Source organism: Trachypithecus francoisi, unplaced genomic scaffold (genome assembly GCF_009764315.1).
Source record: "Trachypithecus francoisi isolate TF-2019V2 unplaced genomic scaffold, Tfra_2.0 Lachesis_group16, whole genome shotgun sequence".
In the NCBI taxonomy this organism is placed as follows: domain Eukaryota; kingdom Metazoa; phylum Chordata; class Mammalia; order Primates; family Cercopithecidae; genus Trachypithecus; species Trachypithecus francoisi.
In genome coordinates this window covers 64133162-64155314 of record NW_022681461.1, presented here as the reverse complement: position 1 = coordinate 64155314, position 22153 = coordinate 64133162, and the positions used below count along the sequence as shown (strand labels likewise).

The 22153-nt window shown below is 45.5% G+C and overlaps 1 protein-coding gene across 1 annotated transcript in view; it reads right to left on the bottom strand.

The window, feature by feature from the left end:
• Positions 1-21749, bottom strand: part of LOC117098733 (N-acetyllactosaminide alpha-1,3-galactosyltransferase-like) — a 29538-nt gene extending 7789 nt beyond the window's left edge. The window contains 6 exon segments of the mRNA XM_033237586.1: positions 7359-7433; positions 7435-7473; positions 8509-8574; positions 11207-11242; positions 15748-15836; positions 21709-21749. Coding sequence (XP_033093477.1) covers positions 7359-7433; positions 7435-7473; positions 8509-8574; positions 11207-11242; positions 15748-15827 — 296 coding nt within the window. The 5' untranslated portion in view covers positions 15828-15836; positions 21709-21749.
• Between the last annotated feature and the right edge of the window lie 404 nt (positions 21750-22153).

The window sequence follows — 22153 nt, the reverse complement described above, 5'->3', positions numbered from 1 at the left end:
ACGCCAAACACTTGGCTGGGAGGTGTGCCATTTGCAGGGGTAGCATCTTCTGGGTGAGGAAGAGGGGGTTTTGGCTCAGATGCCTCTGAGGGCTTTCTTTTTTTTTTTTTTTTTGAGACAGATCTCCCTCTGTCACCCAGGCAGTGGGTAGATCTTGGCTCACTGCAGTCTTCGCCTCCCAGGTTCAAGTGATCCTCCTGCCTCAGCCTCCCAAGTAGCTGGGATTATAAGCATATCCCACCACGCCTGGCTAATTTTTGTATTTTTAGTAGAGATGGGGTTTCACCATGTTGGCCAGGCTGCTCTTGAACTCCTGACCTCAGGTGATCCACCAGCCTCAGCCTCCCAAAATGCCAGGATTATAGGCATGAGTCACTGCGCCCAGCCTTCTGAGGGCTGTTTTGGGGGTTCCTTATGAGGCTCTTATCTCTACATCTCATACCTTCTTTCCTCTTCTACTTTCTTTGCTCTCTTCCTTCTTCTAAATCCCTTTCTCTACTTTCCCAACCCCTTCCTAAGCTACCTGTAGCAACTTTAGGTGTTATTTATTCCTGTGGATGTCATCTGAGCCTAAGAGATCCTAAGCCTTGATACAGGCGGATGAGAGAGTGACATTAGATTCGAAAGAGAAAAAGCTGTTTCCATTTGCCTTTTGCCAGGAGGGATATCTGGGTGAGAATCTGGTCATTGGCCAAAAAAGGCCCCAGATTAAAGGGATTCTGATGTTACTGCTCACTTTACAAACAAGGAGATGAAGGCACCAGAAAGGAAGGTACTTGATAGAAGCCCAGCAACACCAAGACTGGAGCCCAGGGTTCTGGCAAGGACCTTCTCCTTAGACCAGGAGCCTCTTTGCTAGGCACACAAAAGGGGCGAGAGGAGAGGGAGGGTGCTTTGCTGTGCTCAGAGAGCTTGAACGGGACTTGGCAAGGTCAACACAAACACAGGAAGCTATGACAAAGCCCAAAACCCTGAAGCCCTGAAGGGTAAATGCAGAAAGCACAGAGCAGCAGGGGCCCCAGTGTGAGGGTGGAGCTCCAGGCAGGGGGAGGCTTTGACTCCCTCTTGGCTAGGTAGGTGGCTGCATTTTCCCCGTTGGGAAGCAGAGACTGGCACAGGCTCATTTAGATTCAAACCCCAATATGGGCCTGGCACCCTGCTTGGCATTTGCTTGTATTACTGGATTCACTGTGGGCAGCGTCTTGGTTCAACCTCAGGAAGGTAAGTGATTGGGGCAAAGTCCTGGTGATCCCTGCTGGTTGCACTGCCGTGGCCCTGGTGAGGCTGTCAGGGCCTCACCTGACAAAGGTGAGGTTAGCAAATACCTCAGGCCAGCACGGCCAGTGGAGCCCTGGGTTTTCACAGAACACCCCCACCCATCAGCAAAGTTGGGTTTTTCCCACAGCGAGGCTGGTGAGTGCAGCTGGGTCTTCCCCTGCCTCACCCCAGCCTCAGAGTGGAAGAGGAGCCTCAGTGTCCCTTGTCCCCCAACGCTGCACCCTGCAGTTCTTGAGCTGACTCTCACCCCATCCCTCCCACCCCATCCCCAGGCATCACATTTGGTCTGCTTCCCAGATTCCATCACAGCTCGAAGTGACCTCTTTCCTACATTTCGCCCCCAATGCTGAAATTGCCCCAGGTTGGTCCAGATGGCAGACAGGGGAAACACTTTCAGGGTGCTCTCCTGGTTTGACTCATCTTGTCCGGAGTCTCAAACTCTAAGACTTAGCTCTGTCCTCAGCACCCCAGGTACGCCTGCTGCATGGAGGACACAGTTGCCCTTGGTTTCCTTCAATCATGAAAGAAGCTATTATGCACTCTGCACCAACCTGTGCCAGGCACCCATCACGTACACTTTCTCACTTAGTCTCTGCAACAGCCCTGCAATGTGTCCTGTCCATGGTCCAGTTAAGAAAACCAAGTCTCAGAGCAGCTTATTATCTTGTCAAAGGCCAAGCAGCTGGTCACTAATGATGCCAGCTAACACACACTGAGCAATTCCTTTGCGACCAGGCACCGTGCAAAGGGCTCACCCTTCTGAGGTAGGTGCTATTTTGATTCCCATTTTATCAATGAAGAAGCTAGCACAGAGAAGTCAAATAACTTGCCTGAGGTTGCACAGCTAGTAGGGGTTAAAGCTGGGATTTAAACAAGATCATCTGACTCTGGAGACCATGCTCTGAGCTGAGCCACCATATACACTATTTCTTATATGACTTTTCATTCCTCTGCTGATGAGTTGGGGTTAAAGCCCAGATTTGTCCAGATCTAAAGGTAATACTATTTCCATTTAAAAAATACGTCGGGTGCAGTGGCTCATGCCTGTAATCCCAGCACTTTAGGAGACCAAGGCAGGTGGATCACTTGAGATCAGGAGTTCAAGACCAGCCTAGCCAACATAGTGAAACCCTGTCTCTACTAAAAAAATACAAAATTAGCCAGGCATGGTGGCACACACCTGTAATCCCAGCTACTTGGGAGGCTGAGGCAGGAGAATTGCTTGAACCCAGGAGGCAGAGGTTGCAGTGAGCCAAGATCATGCCATTGCACTCCAGCCAGGGTAACAAGAGTGAAACTCCATCTCGAAATAAATAAATAAATAAACAAACAAACAAAATAAAATAAAAAGTAATTATTTTTATTTGCATTGGCATTTTTGTCAATTCACACTGAGAAATGACGAGCCTTTTTTGTTGTTGTTTTTAGTAGCTTACGTGGTGCTTTTAGTTCTATAAAACTCCCAGCTTTGTTGAATGATGAGATTGCAAACCAAAAACCAAAAACCGAAAACCACCCACGCAGCTATCTTATACTTCTGTAACCATTTCTGAACTTAAAACTATCTTGTTCATTTCATCTCACTAATTGCATCTTAGTTTTAGCCTGTCAAAGATCTTTTAGTAGTTCTAACCTAGCCCGCTAGCTAAGTCTTATAACTGTGTATAAGCTGGACATTTGGTAATACTGTTTTTAAAAAAGGAAAAGGAGGAAAAGGTATACTTATTTAATACTTATTATGCACCAGGAGCTAAGTGCTTGACTTTTATTCTCTCATTTGATCTCCATGACCACTCTACGAAGTGGGTGCTATCATCATTCCCATTTTGCAGATGAAGTGGAGGGTAGGAAAGAAGGAGAAGGGAATGGAGCCTTTTGCCATTTAATTTATATAAAGGACCCAACTGGGGTGCCTGATCCCTCGACCCACATTTCCCAGTTCCCTGCTGTATACCAGGTCATCCTGCTAAGCACTGAGATGGGATAAATGAGACCCAGTCCTTCCCCTTGAGAATCTCGCAGTCTCAGCAGGTGGCCCACCTGCTACACACACCTCAACTACATGATCACTCAGTCCAGGTCTTCTAGAAGGACTGAGTCAGAAAACTAGAGTCCAGTTTAGTTACTTGGATTCCTTCAAGCAGGAAGAAAAAGTGGCAACATTAAAAATTAATGTTGAATTAAAAATTAAAATATTCTATTTCCCAGCTGTTAATTATTTGATTCCACTGACAATTCCAACAAGTCAGTGACCCTGACTACAAAGCCACACAGCAGCCTGAAAATGCAGGCAGCTGGGGAGAAGGGGGAGGAGGGAGAATGAGATCAAGATCAGCTTCCTGGATGAACCGCTGCATCAAGGAGTCTTAGTCATCAAAACCCACAAAACCCCCAAAAAAAGAAGTGATGGAGGGCAGCTCACACATGTGAAAAGCTAGTCTTTGACAATTTCAACTGTCAGAGAAGTCCAAGATCACAAAGATGAGGCACTAAAAAGAGAGGAAAAAGTGCCAGGAAAGAGCTGCTCAGATGCTTTCCTTCCACATAGGGCATGCAACGGTGTGATGCCAGTGTGTGGAGTTCCACAAAAGCTTCCCCCAAAATAAAAAGGCCCCCTAACCAAAGCACACACCTCCCTAGGTTATTGGCAGCTTTTAAATTTTATGTATTTATTTATGATACATTTTGGTACCCAAGGAGTGGGTAGAGGAAGAGTTAAAATTCTATTTTTTTTTTCCAGATGGAGTTTCACTCTTGTTGCCCAGGCTGGAATGCAATAGCGCGATCTCAGCTCACTGCAACCTCTGCCTCACGGGTTCAAGTGATTCTCCTGCCTCAGCCTCCTGAGTAGCTGGGATCACAGGTATGGGTCACCATGCCTGGCTAATTTTGTATTTTTAGTAGAGACTGGGTTTTGCATGTTGGTCAGGCTGGTTTCAAACTCCTGACCTCAGGTGACCCACCCACCTCGACCTCCCAAAGTGCTGGGATTACAGGCATGAGCCACCATGCCCAGCTGGAAGCGTTAAAAATCTATGAATCATGGAGTAGGTTAAAAAAAGATGTGTAATACAGATGATTCTCCCACCTTAGCCTCCTGAATAGCTGGGACTACAGGCATGCGCCACTGCATCTAGCTAATTTTTTATTTTGTTGTAGAGACAGGGTTTCATTAAGTTGCCCAGGCTAGTCTTGAACTTCCGGACACAAGCGATCTTCCCACCTCAGCCTCCCAAAGTGCTGGAATTACAGGCACGAGCCACTGTGTCCAACACAACTCATTATTGACTGAATTCCCTCTAAGCAACAGCCGGCTGGCTAGACAAGGATGCAGAGAAAAGCTGATGGCAACATGAACAGGGAGGGCATGGTGGCTGTGGAGTGGAGAGAAGGGGATGAAGTGGAAAGGATTTTGGAGGAGGAATTGACAGAACATGCTAATGAATTAGACCGTGAGGTAGACAGAGGAAAAGGTCTCCCAGACTATGTGTCTTGAGCCATTTACTGGGATGGGAAGTGAGGAGAGCAAGGGTGGAGTGGAATTGAGAAATCCGTTCTGGCCATGTGAGACATGCAGAGATGTCAGGCAAGCAGGTAGACACAAGTCACAGCTCGAAGGCAACATCTGGGCTAAACATTTAAATATGGGATGGTATCTAATCTCACTAATGGCACCTAATGCCATGAAAATGTATGAGAGCACATTGGAAAATGGTGTCTAAAGAACAGAGAAGAGGATGCTGGACTTAGCTCCCATAAACTCTAATCTCTGACAGTTGGGAAGAGGGGGCTGCCCCTCTCGGGAGACAGTTACAAATGAGGATGTGGTGTCATCGAAGCAAAGTGACCTTTATATGGAAATATGCACGATATACTGTGGCTTTAGGTAGTTTACAGAAAAGACTACTCTTTTTTTTTTTTTTTGAGACAGAGTTTTGCTTTGTTGCCCAGGCTAGAGTGCAGTGGCATGATCTTGGCTCACTGCAACCTCTGTCTCCTGGGTTCAAGCAATTCTCGTGCCTCAGCCTCCAGAGTAGCTGAGATTACAGACACCCACAACCACTCCCGGCTGATTTTTTGTTTTGCAGTAGAGACTTTTACCATGTTGTGCAGGCTGGTCTTGAACTCCTGAGCTCAGGCAATCCACCTGTCTCGGCCTCTCAAGTGCTAGGATTACAGGCGTGAGCCAAAAAGGATACATTTATACAAAGTATATTTATTTGTTCATGCATTCCTTCATCCAATCATTCATTTATGCAAGAAATAGACTTAGGTGCCCTGAGAAGACTTACATTTGGTGACACTTCAAACCAACATTCTTTCAATAATCTGCTTATGTCCAGGAGCGGAGGCTCATGCCTGTAATCCTAGCACTTTGGGAGGCTGAGGCAGCGGATCGCTTGAGACCAGGAGTTCAAGACCAGCCTGGGCAACATGGCAAGACCCCGTCTCTACAAAAAATACAAAAATTAGCCAGGCATGGTGGTGCATGCCTGTGGTACCAGCGGCTTGGGAGGCTGAGGCGGGAGGATTGCTTGAGCCTAGGAGGTGGAGGCTACAGTGAGCCATGATTGTGCCACTGCACTCCAGCCTGGTGGCAGAGTGAGACCCTGTCTCAAATAAATAAATAAATAAATAAATAATAAATAAATGACAAATTAAAAACAAATATCTGCTCCCTACTCATTTGGAGACAAAGCCATGCAAGGGGAAGAGTGGAGAGGGTGAAAGCTGGTGACTGTGGTCTGTCCCTCCTCTCTGCCCCTAGTCATTCAGCCCCAGCCCCACCTCCCAAGTTCTGCTCAGCAAAGCACAAGTGCCACAGTAAAATTGCCCCATTCTCCTTAGAAGGGCCTTTAGGGACCATCTCTGGCCCATCTAGCCTACCCCTGGGGGAGTCTCAATCCCCCATCTAAGTGGCTTTATCAAAGCAACAATGCTTCCATCTTCTCACATTTCTATGAGTGGTTTAGCATTTCAGAGATGCCTACCCTGTTGTGCAGATCATCAAATGACATATGGGAAGCCAAAAGTCCCATCCCTCCACACTGGCATGGATCCCCTATCCCCAAACAATGAGAGAATTTGCCAGAATACATTCAGTCTTTCCAGAGCCCAAGATCCTTCACAATGGGATAGATGCTATTTTCAGGCTGGGCATGGTGGCTCACACCTGTAATCCCAGCACTTTAGGAGGCCAAGGCAGGAGGATCACTTAAGCCCAGGAGTTCAAGAGCAGCCTGGACAACATAGTAAGACCCTGTCTCTACAAAAGAATTAAAAATGAGCTAGCCGTGGTGGCACACACCAAACCTCTTTACTCAGGAGCCTAAGCCTGGAAGGTCAAGGCTTCAGTGAGCCACGATTGCACCACTGTGCTACAGCCTGGGTAACAGAGCAAGACCCTGTCTCAAAATGAATAAAAATTAAAAATTTAAATTAAAAAAAATGATGCCATTCTCTCCTGATTACTTTGATGATACCTCACTGCACATCTCCAGCACATACCATCTGCCAAGCTCAGGAGCATCCTGTGACTCTGTCCAGGTGTCCCATAAGCACCTGCATTCACATGCATTCCTAATGGAGGTCCCCACATCCCCCAGCTCTGAGGCCTGTGTCTCCTCCTCCAGTCCCCTTTCTGGCCAATGGCACCACCACCCACCAGTCTCTCAGGTCTCAAAGTCACCCTGGACAGCTCCCATCTCCTCACTCCTAGGACCACACCTTCCAGTTGATCCTGCCTCCTACCAATCTAGGCAAATACTAGTATGACAGTAACAACCCCTATAAGACCGTGAACTTCTCAAATATAACCATGTTGATTGATTTCTCCTGTCTCCTTTCCCTAACACAATGCCTAGCACAGTGTTTTTGACCATAACTCACAGTGAGAAATATACTTTACATCACAAGCAAAGAGATGCACATACACATATGTCTACTGTTAAAGGTCTAATGTGCTAAGGGTCTTTCTCCCAAATCAGGAATGTTCTCAACGGCACTGTTGCCTCCACTGCCATACCACCTCCTGCAGGGCCATGGATTTGCCGCACAGGGAGTGACGCCGCTTTTCTTACTTTCGATTAAACCAGTCCCATAGCCGAGGCTCTGTTGTGTCATCTTCCTTTCTTCGGTCTCTTCTCTTCCTCTTTTTTGTCTATGTCGTCTTCCTCTTGTTGATAATTGTGGATCCTAAGTACAAAGGGAAAGTAAACCAGGTAAGGCAGGGAAGGTGACTGCGGTGGTCAGAGAACTGGTGACAATCTTGTGGAAATATGTTCCAAGGCAGATGATGCATGCATTAAGTGAACTGACCAGAAGAAGGCTCTAGGCGCTAAGCGTTTATTCACAAAGACGTATTTTTGATGAAAAGATGCAGCACTCACCTCATTACCCTTCCAAGTCAGCGCAGTTAGCAACGTAATGACCCAGCAACCCTCAGGTTATTTCAGTGGGGTGAGGGAAACTTGATAAGACAATTCCTCTAAGAACATTTTAGTTTATGATTGTGTTTTCTGCAATCTAAACTTCAGCCCAGGCCAGGCATGGTGGCTCACGCTTATAATCTCAGCAATTTGGGAGGTCAAGGTGGACAGAGCACCTGTCAGGAGTTCGAGACCAGCATGGCCAACATGGTGAAACCCCGTCTTTACTAAAAATACAAAAGTTAGCCAGGTGTGGTGGTGGGCACCTGTAATCCCAGTTACTTGGGAGGCTGAGGCAGGAGGATCACTTGAACCCAGGAGGTGGAGGTTGCACAGAGCTGAGACCACGCCATTGCACTCCAGCCTGGGCAACAAGAGAGAAACTCCATCTCAAAATAAATAAATAAATAAATAAACTTCAGCCCAAGCCTCAGCCCCCAAGTTAACTGAAACAAAACAAAACAAAACAAAAAACGTATTTATCTGGGTGTGGTAGTGCATGCCTATAGTCTAGCTACTCGTGAGGCTGAGGCAGGAGGATCACTTGAGCCCAGGAGTTTGAAGCTGCAGTGAGCTATGTTTGCACCACTGCACTCCAGCCTGAGTGACAGCGAGACCCTGTCTCAAAAACAAAACCAACCCTTAAATGTCCTAGTCCCACTCACAAAATATTCTTCATATAATTTCAACAAGCAAGAAAGATGAGTGACTGAGAAGGTCATGAACATGAAACCATTGTGTGTGGACCCTCTGCAAGCACCAGGTGGGTGGGCAAACACCGACTGCTGTCTGATCACCTTACCCATTGTTAAACCAGCTCGGAAACCACCAGCTCTTCTGAGCACTGCTGTCATCAACTTCTGGGTTTCTAAGAAATGAAAAATGTTACAAATGTTTTTAGAAAATGTGGTGTCCTCAAAATTAGGGTTTCCAAATTCTTTTCATAGCCAAGATTACTTTAAAAAAACAAAAAAACTTAAAACGCCAATTTATAAAACAGACAGAAATGAGACACTCTAGCTAAATGAGAGAGAACAGACCTGAAGCTCCCTCAGTCTCTTCTCCCTTGGGCAGCCCCCAGTCCTCAGCTCATCCTGGGGGCCCTAGAGGAAGAGGAGGGAAAAAGGGGCTGGAGTGGGGGTGGTATTAATGCATTAACCTGGGTTCTAGATCTGCCACTTATTAGCTGTGTGACTGTGATAGGACATTTTCCCTCTCTGAATTTTTACTTTCTCCTCCAAAAAGTATAGTTAATAATACTAATAATAGACCTACCATAAAGGTAATTTTGAAGACTGAATGAAATAGCATACATAAAAGAGCTTTATGAGTTGAAAATGACTGTAACAAGTTATAGGCTTCATGAAAAACCAATACATGTTTCCATGTTTCTTTAGCAGAAACCAGCAGAATTCAGCTTGCTGTAAAAGTGTAGAGAAAAATTCAGGTTGCCCAAAGGTTAGCAGTAACAGCCTCAGGAAATCTGAGGGTCGCTGAACAAGAAGTTCAGGAAACTACTTAGAAGCCACTGTAGGCCGGGCGCGATGGCTCAAGCCTGTAATCCCAGCACTTTGGGAGGCCGAGACGGGCGGATCACGAGGTCAGGAGATCGAGACCATCCTGGCTAACACGGTGAAACCCCGTCTCTACTAAAAAAATACAAAAAACTAGCCGGGCGAGGTGGCGGGCGCCTGTAGTCCCAGCTACTCCGGAGGCTGAGGCAGGAGAATGGCGTGAACCCGGGGGGCGGAGCTTGCAGTGAGCTGAGATCCGGCCACTGCACTCCAGCCCAGGCGACAAAGCAAGACTCCGTCTCAAAAAAAAAAAAAAAAAAAAAAAAAGAAGCCACTGTAGCCACCCATTTGAGAAAGTTTCCACACTCTCATTCGTTGTGAAAGTCTCTTCAAGGTCGGGGGTAGGCACGGTGGCTCACGCCTGTAATCCCAGCACTTTGGGAGGCTAAGGCCAGCAGATCACCTGGGGTCAGGCATTCAAGACCAGCCTGGCCAACACAGTGAAACCCCATCCCTACTAAAAATACAAAAAATTAGCCTGGCGTGGTGGCAGTCGCCTGTAATCCCAGCTACTCGGGAAGCTGAGGCGGGAGGATTGCTTGAACCCAGGAGAAGGAGGTTGCTGTGAGCCAAGATGGCACCACTGCACTCCAGCCTGGGTGACAGAGCAAGACTCCGTCTCAGAAAATTAAAAAAAAATAAAAATAAAAGAAAGGAAAGAAACGGTGGGGGCCTCCTGGAGGATGGGGAAAGAGGAAAGCCAGTGGATACAATGCCCTTCTGATGGACAAATACAGTGGTGAAGTAACTCATGAACAGGCATAATATTATTTTTTGTTTGTTTGTTTGTTTTTTGTTTTTTGTTTTGAGACGGAGTCTCGCTCTGTCGCCCAGGCTGGAGTGCAGTAGCGCGATCTCGGCTCACTGCAAGCTCCGCCTCCCGGGTTTACGCCATTCTCCTGCCTCAGCCTCCCGAGTAGCTGGGACTACAGGCGCCCGCCACCTCGCCCGGCTAGTTTTTTTTTGTATTTTTAGTAGAGACGGGGTTTCACCGTGTTAGCCAGGATGGTCTCGATCTCCTGACCTCGTGATCCACCCGTCTCGGCCTCCCAAAGTGCTGGGATTACAGGCTTGAGCCACAGCGCGCGGCCAGGCATAATATTATGAAACCTGTTTTAAAGCCCATTAACTCTTGGAAGTGTTTGAGATGACTTCCAATACGTAGGTACAATAAACAGAAAAACAGCACGAGAACAAAAAACACAAGAGAGAACAGAAAGAGATACATTGATTTAGTCACCCAGGTATGTATTTTCACCTGACCTTAGTCATTCCAAAGAAAAGTTTCACCTTTACCTTCATTTCAGAGCTGAGATACTGGCTGGGTGGATTTCAGCAAATTTCCAAGGTCACATGGCATGTGGGCATAAATGCCAGGATTTCATACCAGGGGATAAATTATATCAGAAATGAAGGCTGGGGCAAGTACAAGCAGTTAAGTGCAATACTTTGTTCTGAGCTTTCTGACAACCAACCCAACCACGGGAAATATAAAGGTTTACATGGCTCTCATTTTCTTTTCAAAAAATAAGAAAATTTTAGTGATACACACTAGTTTCTCAAGAGGCTCAATTTTTTTTTTCCTGATTCTTATTCTTAGAGCAATTTCTTGCATGGGTCTTTATATAACATTTAAAGGGCACAATAATAGACAATATCTCCCCAGATACTTTTTATCAGCAAGACAGGAATGTTCCCCAAATGACACCACTTAAGAGAACTTTGAGGAGAACTGAGGGCAAGATACAAGCCATGGTTCTATACAGATAAGTTTAGGGAGACTGCAGAAATAACTTTACAGACCCCAGGAATCCTCCCACTTTGGCCGAGCACCAAGGCTGGCTGCCATGTGAAGAACGGACTGTAGGGGGTGCCAGAGTGACTGGGGAAAACATCCACTAGAAATCTAGAATTCAAATCACTTACTTTGAGCGATATATCCACGAGAAAGAGCCTTCTGGGCTAAAAGCGAAAGAGAAATAAAAACCTATCATGTTACTTTTAATTCTGAGAAAGGTGAGTTTATAACCATTATCACTGAGCCCGGGGCTGAGCTGAGAGCCTGGGTTTTAGCTGCTTCCCAGTTTCTACCTTCCTTTGAGACATAACCAATGACATCAGGAGGCTGGAAATTTTCACTTCAGGATCTCAAGGGGAAACGGTTTTCTGCAAAATCTCAAATTGTGCGTGTATGTGTGTGTATTGTAGAGACGGGGTTTTGTCGTGTTGCCCAGGCTGGTCTCAAACTCCTGAGCTCAAGAGATCCACCCCCGTTGGCCTCCCAAAGTGCTGAGATTACAGGTGTGAGTCACCACGCCTGGCCTCAAATTCTGTTTTGTTTTTGTTTGTTTGTTTGTTTTTTAAGAAGACAGCTCTCCATTGCAGAGATGGGTCCTCTCCTGCCACCTACTCAGGTATCTGGTGATGACGAAGGCCCTGAAAGGATGGAAATGCCGTGGCCCAGACATCCTTCCCCCAGGATTTATCTTCCTCCAGAAAACAAAGCATCAACTACAGAGCCTAATGCCATGGCCAACTCAGAGCCTTCAATAGAACAGCCCCAAAAAGCATTTCTTTAACTAGTGAAGGCAGTGAGACTCTTAAAGCCCCTACAAGTGCTGCATCCTAGCACTCAGAACCCTACCTGGCACTCAGGCCATGGATTTATAGATTCAGGCTTACCAACTTTTCATATCTCTTCAACAACCCTTCTCCTTACCCTCCTCTCCAGAATCCTTCAACAGCACAATGGTCACAGCAATATCCACATTGCAGTGGCTTTTAAACACGTATTCATGCTTTAAGCCTCCACTCAAATGCCACCTTTTCAATGCCTTGCTTGATATGATCGTAGCACAGTGCCTGGTACGTAGTGGGTACTCAATAAATATCTGTGAATGGATGCAAAACAATAGATCCTCCTCCAACATAATTTTTGCCTCCTTGAGCTTTTTTTTTTTTTTTTTTTTTTGAGATGGAGTCTCGTTCTGTTGCCCAGGCTGGAGGGCAGTGGCATGATCTCTGCTCACTGCAACTTCTGCCTCCCGGGTTCAAGGGATTCTCCTGCCTCAGCCTCCTGAGTAGCTGGGGCTACAGGCATACACCACCATGCCTGGCTATTTTTGTATTTTTAGTAGAGATGGGGGTTTCACCATGTTGGTCAGGCTGGTCTCAAACTCCTGACCTCAAGTGGTGCGCCTGTCTTGGCCTTCCAAAGTACCGAGACTCCATCTCAAAAAAAAAAAAAAAAAGAATCGGCGGTAATGCATAGCAAAGGTCCTGGCACATGCAAGCACTCAATAACTAGGAGCTCCTATCATGATCACCACCATCATGATATTTCATCATAATTTTGAAGGCTTCCTATAATTCTCTAAAAATTGAAGATTATTTTTTCCTCCAGCCTGAAATCAAATGCTATCCTAGATGATATTCTTTCAATACGCTTTACTGACAATTCTTCTATTTACTAATTGGTTGACATGTTTCAGTTAGTTATTTTTAATCCATTTTAGTTTAGTGCTGCCTACCTGTGTAAGGTTAGTGTCCTCAGCTCACCTCAAGCTATCATGTGGCCAATTCGTAAAGTGGCAAAAAACAAAACAAAACAAAACAACAACAAAAAAACAACTCCTGCCCTTGAAGTTTCTTGCAGATGTTCAAGTGGATTCTGCACATCAGAGGATGTTGTGGCCAGAGTCCGGGTGCCAGATGATTGGCCTGAAGAGCAGCCAGAACCTGCTGTGGCCACCGTGTAGAGAAAGTGTGCCCAGAACTGAAAGTAACCCTCTTTCTCAGAGGCCGATGTATACATGGACGTTTCAGCCTTTGGCTCAGTAATGCACGTACAACTTTGGCTACAATTCCAAACACCAAAGTTATCTAATCAAGTGTTCAAACTCAGAGCTTGAAGGTTATCCAAGCAGACATTCTGACTCCAGCCAGGAACCCCAAAGGGCACTTGTTCTTCTGTTGGACTCTCCCAGCTGCTAGAGCTCTTCTGTTTGCCAAAATCCCCTTTTTTGTTCTGCCCTCTGGAACAGATCATGATGATGATGACTGTTACAAAGTGAATGTTTTATCTCTTCAAAATTCATATGTGGAGGCCCTGCCCTTAGTGGGATGATATTTGGAAGTGGGGCTTTTGGGATGTAATTAGGTTTAGATGAGGTTATGGGAGTAGGACTCCCATGAAGGAATTAGTGTCCTTACAAGAAGGGGAGGAGGCAGTAGCTTACTTGTTCTCCACCATGTGTGGCTACAGGGAGGAGGTGGCCATCTGCTAGCCAGGAAGAGCCCTCACTGGGGATCTTGGACTCCCCAGCCTCTAGAACTGAGAGAATTAAATTCCTGTTGCTTAAACCACCTTGTGGTACTTTGTTATAGTGGCCTGAACCAAAATGATGATGAGGAAGAGGAGGAGGAGGATAACAGCTAGCATTTACTGAGTGTTTATTAAGCCCTAGGCACTGCTTCCCAGGGCTTTACACACAACAACTTATTTAATTCTGCCAACAACTCTATGAGGCAGGTACTATTATAATCCCTTCCCCAACTTTTTTTTTTGAGACAGCGCCTCACTCTGTCACCCAGGCTGGAGTGTAGTGGCAGGACCACAGCTCACTGCAGCCTCAACCTCCCAGGTTCAAGTGTTCCTCCCACCTCAGCCTCCTGAGTAGTTGAGACTACAGGTGCGCACCACCATGCCTGGCTAATTTTTTAATTTTATTTTTGTAGAGACAGGGTCTTCCTATTTTGCCAGGGCTGGTCTTGAACTCCTGGGTTCAAGCAATCTGTCCTCCTTGGCCTCCCAAAGTGTTGGGGATTACAGGTGTGAGCCACCATGCCCAGCCTGTTATCTCCAGTTTTTAAAGATAGGGAAACTAAACAAGAATAGAGTGGCTGAGTAACTTGCCCAAGGGGCATTCTAGTTCTAGAGTCTGAGTGGGAAATGTCCTCAGCCCTCAGTTGCCTAAGAGAGTCCCAGGGTCCCCACACCAAACTCTGAGTCATCTCTTCTTTGAACTAAATCCCCTCAGTTTTCTCAATTCAAAAGACCTAGTTTCTAGACCCTTTTAACTTTGGTCATATGCTAGTTTGTCATGTTTTTCTTAAAATGAGTTGTGCAGAATGAAACAAAGCAACATTCCAGAAGTGGTTACATCCGTGCGGCACCACAGGGACTAATGGCTCCAGCATTAGGAGATTTCTTCTGCTACTCATGCACCTAAAGGCACAGTTCCATTTTTAGTAACCAAGACAGTCCTCCTAGCTCATCAAATCTTAGAATTTAAGAATCAAAAGAGGCTGGGCACAGTGGCTCACACCTGTAATCCCTGCACTTTGGGAGGCCGAGGTCAGTGGATCATTTGAGGTCAGGAGCTCAAGACCAGCCTGGCCAACATGGTGAAACCCTGTCTCCACTAAAAATACAAAAATTAGCCGGGTGTGGTGGTACACGCCTGTAATCACAGCTACTTGGGAGGCTGAGGCAGGAGAATTGCTTGAACCTGGAAGGCAGAGGTTGCAGTGAGCCGAGATCCTGCCACTGTATTCCAGCCTAGGAGACAGAGAGAGACTCTGTCTCAAAAAAAAAAAAAAAAAAAGAATCAAAAGAGATATTCAAATGTTAATCCAGGCTACCATCTTGAACTTGGGGGCCACTGAAACACTCCGCTATGAAAATATTAATGGTACCAAAATAGCTCTGTACAACTCAATTGTACAGTAGACTTTTTGAACCTTAAGGCTGAACTTTTCCAGTCTTTTGAGTCAAAGGCATCAGGCATTTCTGTGGCTGCTTGTGAAGACTTCTGTCAGAAGCCTCTCCCGCTGGAATCTCCGAGGCATTGTAGTTTCGAAAGGCACAGAGGCAGCTCATATATTTGGGGTGAATCCAAAGACTAATTTGAAAACTTAGAAATGCTTAATTCATTTTGATTTTCAAAGTTAAACACACATACACACAGGCACACACACTCAAAGATGTTTAGCCAGGCACACACGAATCACCAGCAGCTCAGTACGTATTTTGCAGCAAAAGTCAAGAACTTAAATTGCTCCTTTAAACTCTGCAAATATTTTAGGATTTCAAAATTCAGGGTGGATTTCTCAAGGAATTCCTGTCTGAAATTTCTTAAGGTAATTTCCATATTTGATTATACGAGTTATTTAAAATTACATTGGGCTTAATTTGATCTCTTTCTCTGGATCTAGCCCACTATTACAAAAATTATGATATTAGGAACAAGGCAGGAAGGAAAATAAGTACTTAGCCAGAAGTCCCTTGGGAGAGCTAATGGTTTTAAAGACAGTCCAGGGCTTAGGGATTCAGGAAGGGTGGAATCCCTTATTTATGGTTTCAGTTAATCCTAATTTCAATTCTACCTGGTGACTTGGATGATACTAGTAGGATAGAAAGAAAGCAGTATTTTCATCCACACCACTTCATCATGTTTCATAATTACCTATTGATATATTTCCAAAACACAATGATCACAGTTGAGACAACCAGCTTTGACAGAATTACTTTTCCTTTGACATTCATTATTTTCTCCTAGGAAAAAAGAAGAGGGAGAAAAAAAGAGAACAGATTAAATCAATGAACTTCAGAGTGAGATGTGGTTTTTAAAAAATGTTTTTACCTAATTCTTTTTTTAAATTATTATTATACTTTAAGTTCTGGGATACACGTGCAGAATGTGCAGGTTTGTTACATGGGTATGCACGTGCCATGGTGGTTTGCTGCACCCATCGACCCGCATCTACATTAGGTATTTCTCCTAGTGCTATCCCTCCCCTAGCCCCCCATCCCCTGACAGGCCCCAGTGTATGATGTTCCCCTCCCTGTGTCTATGTGTTCTCATTGTTCAACTCCCACTTATGAGTGAGAACATGTGGTACTTGGTGTTCTGTTCCTGTGTTAGTTTGCTGAGAATGATGGTTTCCAGCTTCATCCATCATTCATCCCAGCAAAGGACATGAACTCATCCTTTTTTATGGCTGCATAGTATTCTATGGCATATATATGCCACATTTTCTTTATCCAGTCTATCATTGATGGGCATTTGGTTTGGTTCCAAGTCTTTGTTATTGTGAATAGTACTGTAATAAACATATGTGTGCCTGTACCTTTATAATAGAATGATTTATAATCCTTTGGGTATATACCCAGTAACAGGATTGCTGAGTCAACTGGTATTTCTGCTTCTAGATCCTTGAGGAATCGCCACACTGTCTTCCACAATGGTTGAACTAATTTACACGCCCACCTAATTCTTTCCAAAAGAATACATTCAGGATGGTCTAACTAGAGCCAAGGAGTCTGTTCTACCTTAAATTGCATAGACTTGCAGTGGCAGATCAGGTCAAGTTGGTTAATAGAGGAGGCTGCCTACATTGGCAAGGGTGCTAAGGCCATACTGGGGGTCAGAGAGGAGGTATCCCTATCTGCCATGGATGTAGGAGACAATGGAAGTAGCTGTACATGGTTCCCAGGGACTCCAGTTGCCTTCCAAGTCTGATCGCCCCACCTTTCATCTCGTGAGTGTGAGGAGCCACCCCAACCCCAAGCTCCATGCCCTTGATATACTGATAACACATTCCCCTGCTCAGAGGGGAAAATGACCCTGGGTTTACAAGCTAGGCCTCATCCACTTCCCAGCTACCCCTAGTGTAGCCCCATCACACTCACAGGCAAGCAAAAAATTGGTGCATAGCAGGTGCATAGATATTTCCCGATCACTGTGTGAAATTGTTTAAAAAAGCAGGAGTGCTGTGTAAAGAATAACAGGCCAGGAAGTACTTTAATGTGGGTGATCAGGGAAGGTTCACTGTGTAGGTAAAAGTTAAGTTGAGTCCCAAGGGATAAAGAGGGATGGAAAAGGATGAAAAGCACCAAAAGAAGGAATGAGACTATTTTGGGAGCAACATCTGTAACAGGCTGACAGGAGAAAAAACTTCTTGTATTTAAACAGACAGCATTAAAGAAGACAAATACTCGCACCTCAGCATGGCTGGATCCAAGGAGGGGTGCTAGTTGGCAACAGGATGGTGGACAGGGCAAATATACCATGAAAGGCATGGGAAGGAGGGAAAGGAGTCACAAGCACCTCGGAAGCCAGAGAATAACCAGATTTAACTTCATGCAGAGATGCCTGCCTGTGTGCTGGGGTGTGGAGGGTGGATCAGAGCTGACAGCAGCATGGAGAGTGAGGTGGCAAAACGAAGGGGTGGCTGTATTGCATACATGTTTTTTTCTTGGCTATATGTTATGATGTTTTCACATCTTCGAAAACCACTCTGGCTGGCGGGATAATGTCCTCTTCTACAACTAGCCAGTTCTTAGAGATAGCCAGGGCTCAGCTAGAAGCATGCCTTTGATATACAAACGAACCAGTCCTGAGCTGTAGATCTTCACCCGCCCTGCACACCCCAGGAGGCAATATGACTTGGCCTTAAACATCCCATCAGGGCCAGGTACCAGACAACTAGGGGCCATCCCTAGAGCTTAAAGCCCTCTGAAATTACTCAAACTAGTCCATCCTAAACTGTTCACCCTGCCCTGTCTTTCCCATGGAAACCCCAATAAGGGCTCTGGCCTCAGTCTTCCGCTTGCTCCCTGTCTTCTGTCTCTTGACCACCCTCGTGTCTTTCCCATGTGGTCCCATGTGGTGTGCTGTGCCTCCTGTCTGTAGGATCCGTGAGCATAATAAACATTGTTTTTTCCTGAGCCTTTCCTGTGTCTCCTCTGGTGATCACACTGGACTGACCATCACATAAAAGAATACAGAACAGTGGCCTGTGTTAAAAAGGAGGTGGAGAGATGGAAAGTGGTAGATTATTCAGAATATACCTCGGCAAGAGAATTGATAGGATTTGGCTGGTCATGTAGGTGTCAGGGACAAGGGAGAGGAAAGAAGCAAGGTTTCTGTCTCAGCAGTCCACTGGATAATTGTCGCATTTTCTGAGATGGGTTGGATGGAAGAGGAATCGGTTTGAGGGATAAGAATAATGAGTTCCCACTTGGACATGTTAATTTTGAGGTGTCTACACACTCCTAAAGGGAGATGACAAGAGGCAAGTGGACATTCGGGTCTGAAGTTCAACAGAGATGTGGGCTAGATATGCAACTGGAAGAGTTGTTCACGTATGGAAGGTAGTTAATGTGAAGGAAATTAATGAGGCTGTAACTGTCTTTGCAAAATTATAACTAAATAAATTATGACAGTGAAAGACATCAGATCTAACCAATTCCATCTTGCCCCTAACCTCTAACCTGTCATCCATTCCTGGGCGTAGGCTTAACTAGCCTTGGGAAGGAATTTAGTTTATAGTTTAAATAATAGTCCTTCCCAAAAGCTAACTCTTCTTGTAAAATGAATGAAAGGCCACCAGCCACCAAGTTAGAATGAGAGGGGCTGGAATTCTAAATATTACCAGCCATTATTCCGGAGGTCATAAGATTTTCGAGGAGACTGATTTGAGTAATAATAAAACTTCGATCTCCCGCACAGCTGGCTCTGTGTGAATTACTCTTTCTCTTTTGAAATTCCCTTGTCTTGATAAATCAGCTCCGTCTAGGCAGCGGGCAAGGTGAACCCCTTGAGCGGTTACAAGATTACCTTGTGAGAAAATGTAGAGAGAGGAAAAGGAAAGAAGCTGGCCCTGGGCTGAAGTCTGAAAATGTCAACATTTTGAAGTAGGATTGAGAAGGAGAAGCCCAGGAGGGAGGAAGAAAACCAAGACTGTGGACCTCTGGAAGCTAAGAGGCCAGCCACACACCACATGTCATTGCATTGTGAAGCCACCTCCCACCCCTGCCCAACCAGCGGCTGAGTCCTCCTTCTCTTCTTGGGCTCCCCCTGTCTCTGTTCACATTACTGTACTTGCTGTTTTTGGAGGTGGCTCTGCCTCTGGTATCAGTCTGTGAGCTTCCTCAGGGCAGGAGGTGTGTTTTATTCAACCTTGAATCCCCAGTGCCTCACATAGAGCACTTGAGTCACTTCATTAATGTTTGCTGAGTGAATGAAATCAAGTAAGAATGATACTTAGATTTGTCCCCTCTGGACACAGGTCATTTTCCAACTCTTTTCAAAGAGATTTCTTAAATGATTCCAGACTCAGATCTCATATCTTACAAACCCTTTATTATTAAATCCAGTTAAAGAAGAGAAAGGATGGGATCTTCAGAAAGTGAGCTCTGTTTGGAAACAAAAAAGCCAGGCTGAATTCAATGTTATAACCCAACTTCCAGCTTTCCATACAACTATGATGGGCAGTATTCCAGAGACCGGAGAAGGTGAGTTTGCTGGATAAAACTCAGTCTCAGGCCTCTTCCGTCTAAGTACCATGTGAGCCAGCACATACAGCCCCGGGCCCATGGCAAAGTCAGAAAAGGCAGATGGCTGCAGGAAACTCATACCCACTGCTGAAAAAAAGCCACTAGAGTCTGCATCTGAAGCACTAGCACTGAGTGCTGGAAAAATCTTGGTTTGGGGTGCAAAAACCTAAGGCTGTGGCCACCTCTCTGTGCCGATGTCCTCACTTCCAGAGAAGTGTGGATGGTGGTAGCCACAGGCTTTGGAGTGATGTGGGGATGTGAGTCTCAACTTTGACAAATGAAGCTGGGTAACCCTGAGCAGTGGCCCTCATCCACAACCCCAGAAAGCTCTGAAAACCAAACACCTTTTTTGTAATTCAATTGGCATCAAGGCCATAACCGACATGAGGCCATTTATAATCTTTATCCCACTGAGTGAGACTGTTTAAACATTTCTTTGCATAAATATTGATGTATTTTATTATGTGGTGCTGCTGCACCAGGAATGTTATATATGATACATAATCCATGTCCAAAAAATTCTGAAATCCAACACATTTGGCCCCAGGGTTTCAGATAAGAGATTGTGGACCTCTACTGGATCACATTAAATTAATAGTGATGATTACAAGAGATAATGTTGTCCATAAAATACTTAGCACTGTGCCTGGCATAGTATAAATGGACACACACACACACAAAAAGCACACTAGTTCTTATTACTGATATCCATAAAACAGGCTGTTGGGAGGATCCAATGAGATAGCAATGTGCCTGGTACTTAGCAAATGCTCAAAACAGATTTGAAGGAAAGAAAGGAGGGATTTGGAATAAGAACCTGTTATACAATGAAGTGCAAATAAATGCAAATGAGGAACTCTAAAGATTTACCCATCTGTTCTGTGTCTCAGCCTGATTAAGGATGCCTCAGAAGTGGGACGTGACTTTGATTCTCTTTGATCAAGCCCCAGGCACTGCTACAACCCCCTGTGTGTGCTGAGGAGGCAACAGAGAGGCTGGCTGTGTGTGTCCCTAGCCTTGCTGACCCCACCTGCTGAGGATCAAATGCAAATTGTAAAGAATGTTAGGCAGAGAAAGGTGAAAACTCTCACGGTTGGAAACATTGGCGCTTACATCAGGGATAGCCCAAATCAGTCATACCTCCAAATCCCATCTCCAAATACACAGGTGTTTATGATTTTTTTTAATTCCAAAAATTAGCATCAGAAGGAACTCTCGAAGCCCACTTCTTTCTGGAGCTCATATATGGCTTGAATCTGCCTCCTTTTTTGCTGTGGTCAATCGTCACTCTTCTTTAAGACTTACAATTGGATGGCCAGGTGCAGTGGCTCACGCCTGTAATCTCAGCACTTTGGGAGGCTGAGGTGGGCCAATCACTTGAGGTTAGGAGTTCGAGACCAGCCTGGCCAACATGGCAAAACCCCTTCTGTACTAAAAATACAAAAATTAGCTGGGTGTTGTGGCACGTGCCTGTAATCCCATCTGCTTGGGAGGCTGAGGCAGGAGAATCCCTTGAACCTGGGAGGCAGAGGCTGCAGTGAGCCGAGATCGCACCACTGCACTCCAGCCTAGGTGACAGAGCAAGACTCCGTGTCAAAAAAAAAAAAAAAAAAAGAAAAGAAAAAAGAGACTTACAAATGGAAGCCGTCCGAATGAGCCCATTTTGCATCCTTTAGCAAAGCACTACAAATAGGCGGTGACATGCTTCCTGGAATCTGGAATCCAAGCCTCCAGGGAGGAAGGGTTGGCAGGGTGGCCAATGGGTCTTTTAAAACATTTTTTTTCTCTCTGGCCAAAATATGAGGCATTTGGCAGCTAATGTGGTCTAAAATGTCTTCCTTTGTGTGTTTGTCTCTCTGAATTTTCAACTGTGTAATTCTGAAGACAGGTGGTTCACTGTCCTACCCACCAGTAAGAAACATGGGTTTGGGCCAGACACAGTAGCTCATGCTTGTAATCCCAGCATTTTGGGAGGCCAAGATGGGTGGATTGCTTGAGCCCAGGAGTTCGAGACCAGCCTGGTCAACGTGGGGAAACTCCCTCTCTACAAAAAATACAAAAAGTAACTGGGTGTGAAGGTGCATACCTGTAGTCCAGCTACTGGGGAAGCTGAGGTAGGAAGATCACCAGAGCCTGGGAAGGTCCAGGCTACAGTGAGCCTTGATCAAGCCACTGCACTCTAGCCTGGGTGACAGAGTGAGATCCTGCAAGAAAGAAAGAGAGAAAGAGAGAAAGAGAGAAAGAGAGAAGGAGAGAGAGAGAGAAGAGAAGAGAAGAGAGGAGAGGAGAGGAGAGAGAGGAGAGGAGAGGAGAGGAGAGGAGAGAAAAAGAAAAGTTTTAAAATTATCCTTTCAAGGGGTGGAGCACAGAATTAGGACCTGTCAAGTATTAACACCCTGTCTTAAGTGGGAGAGTAGAACCCTGATGTCCCCTGGGTCTCACCCCTCAGAGAACTGGGTGAACTTGGCCAGCCCCAGTTGCACAGCCTGCAATGGTCCAGAGCCCTCCTGCCATCTCGCAGACCCTCTGCC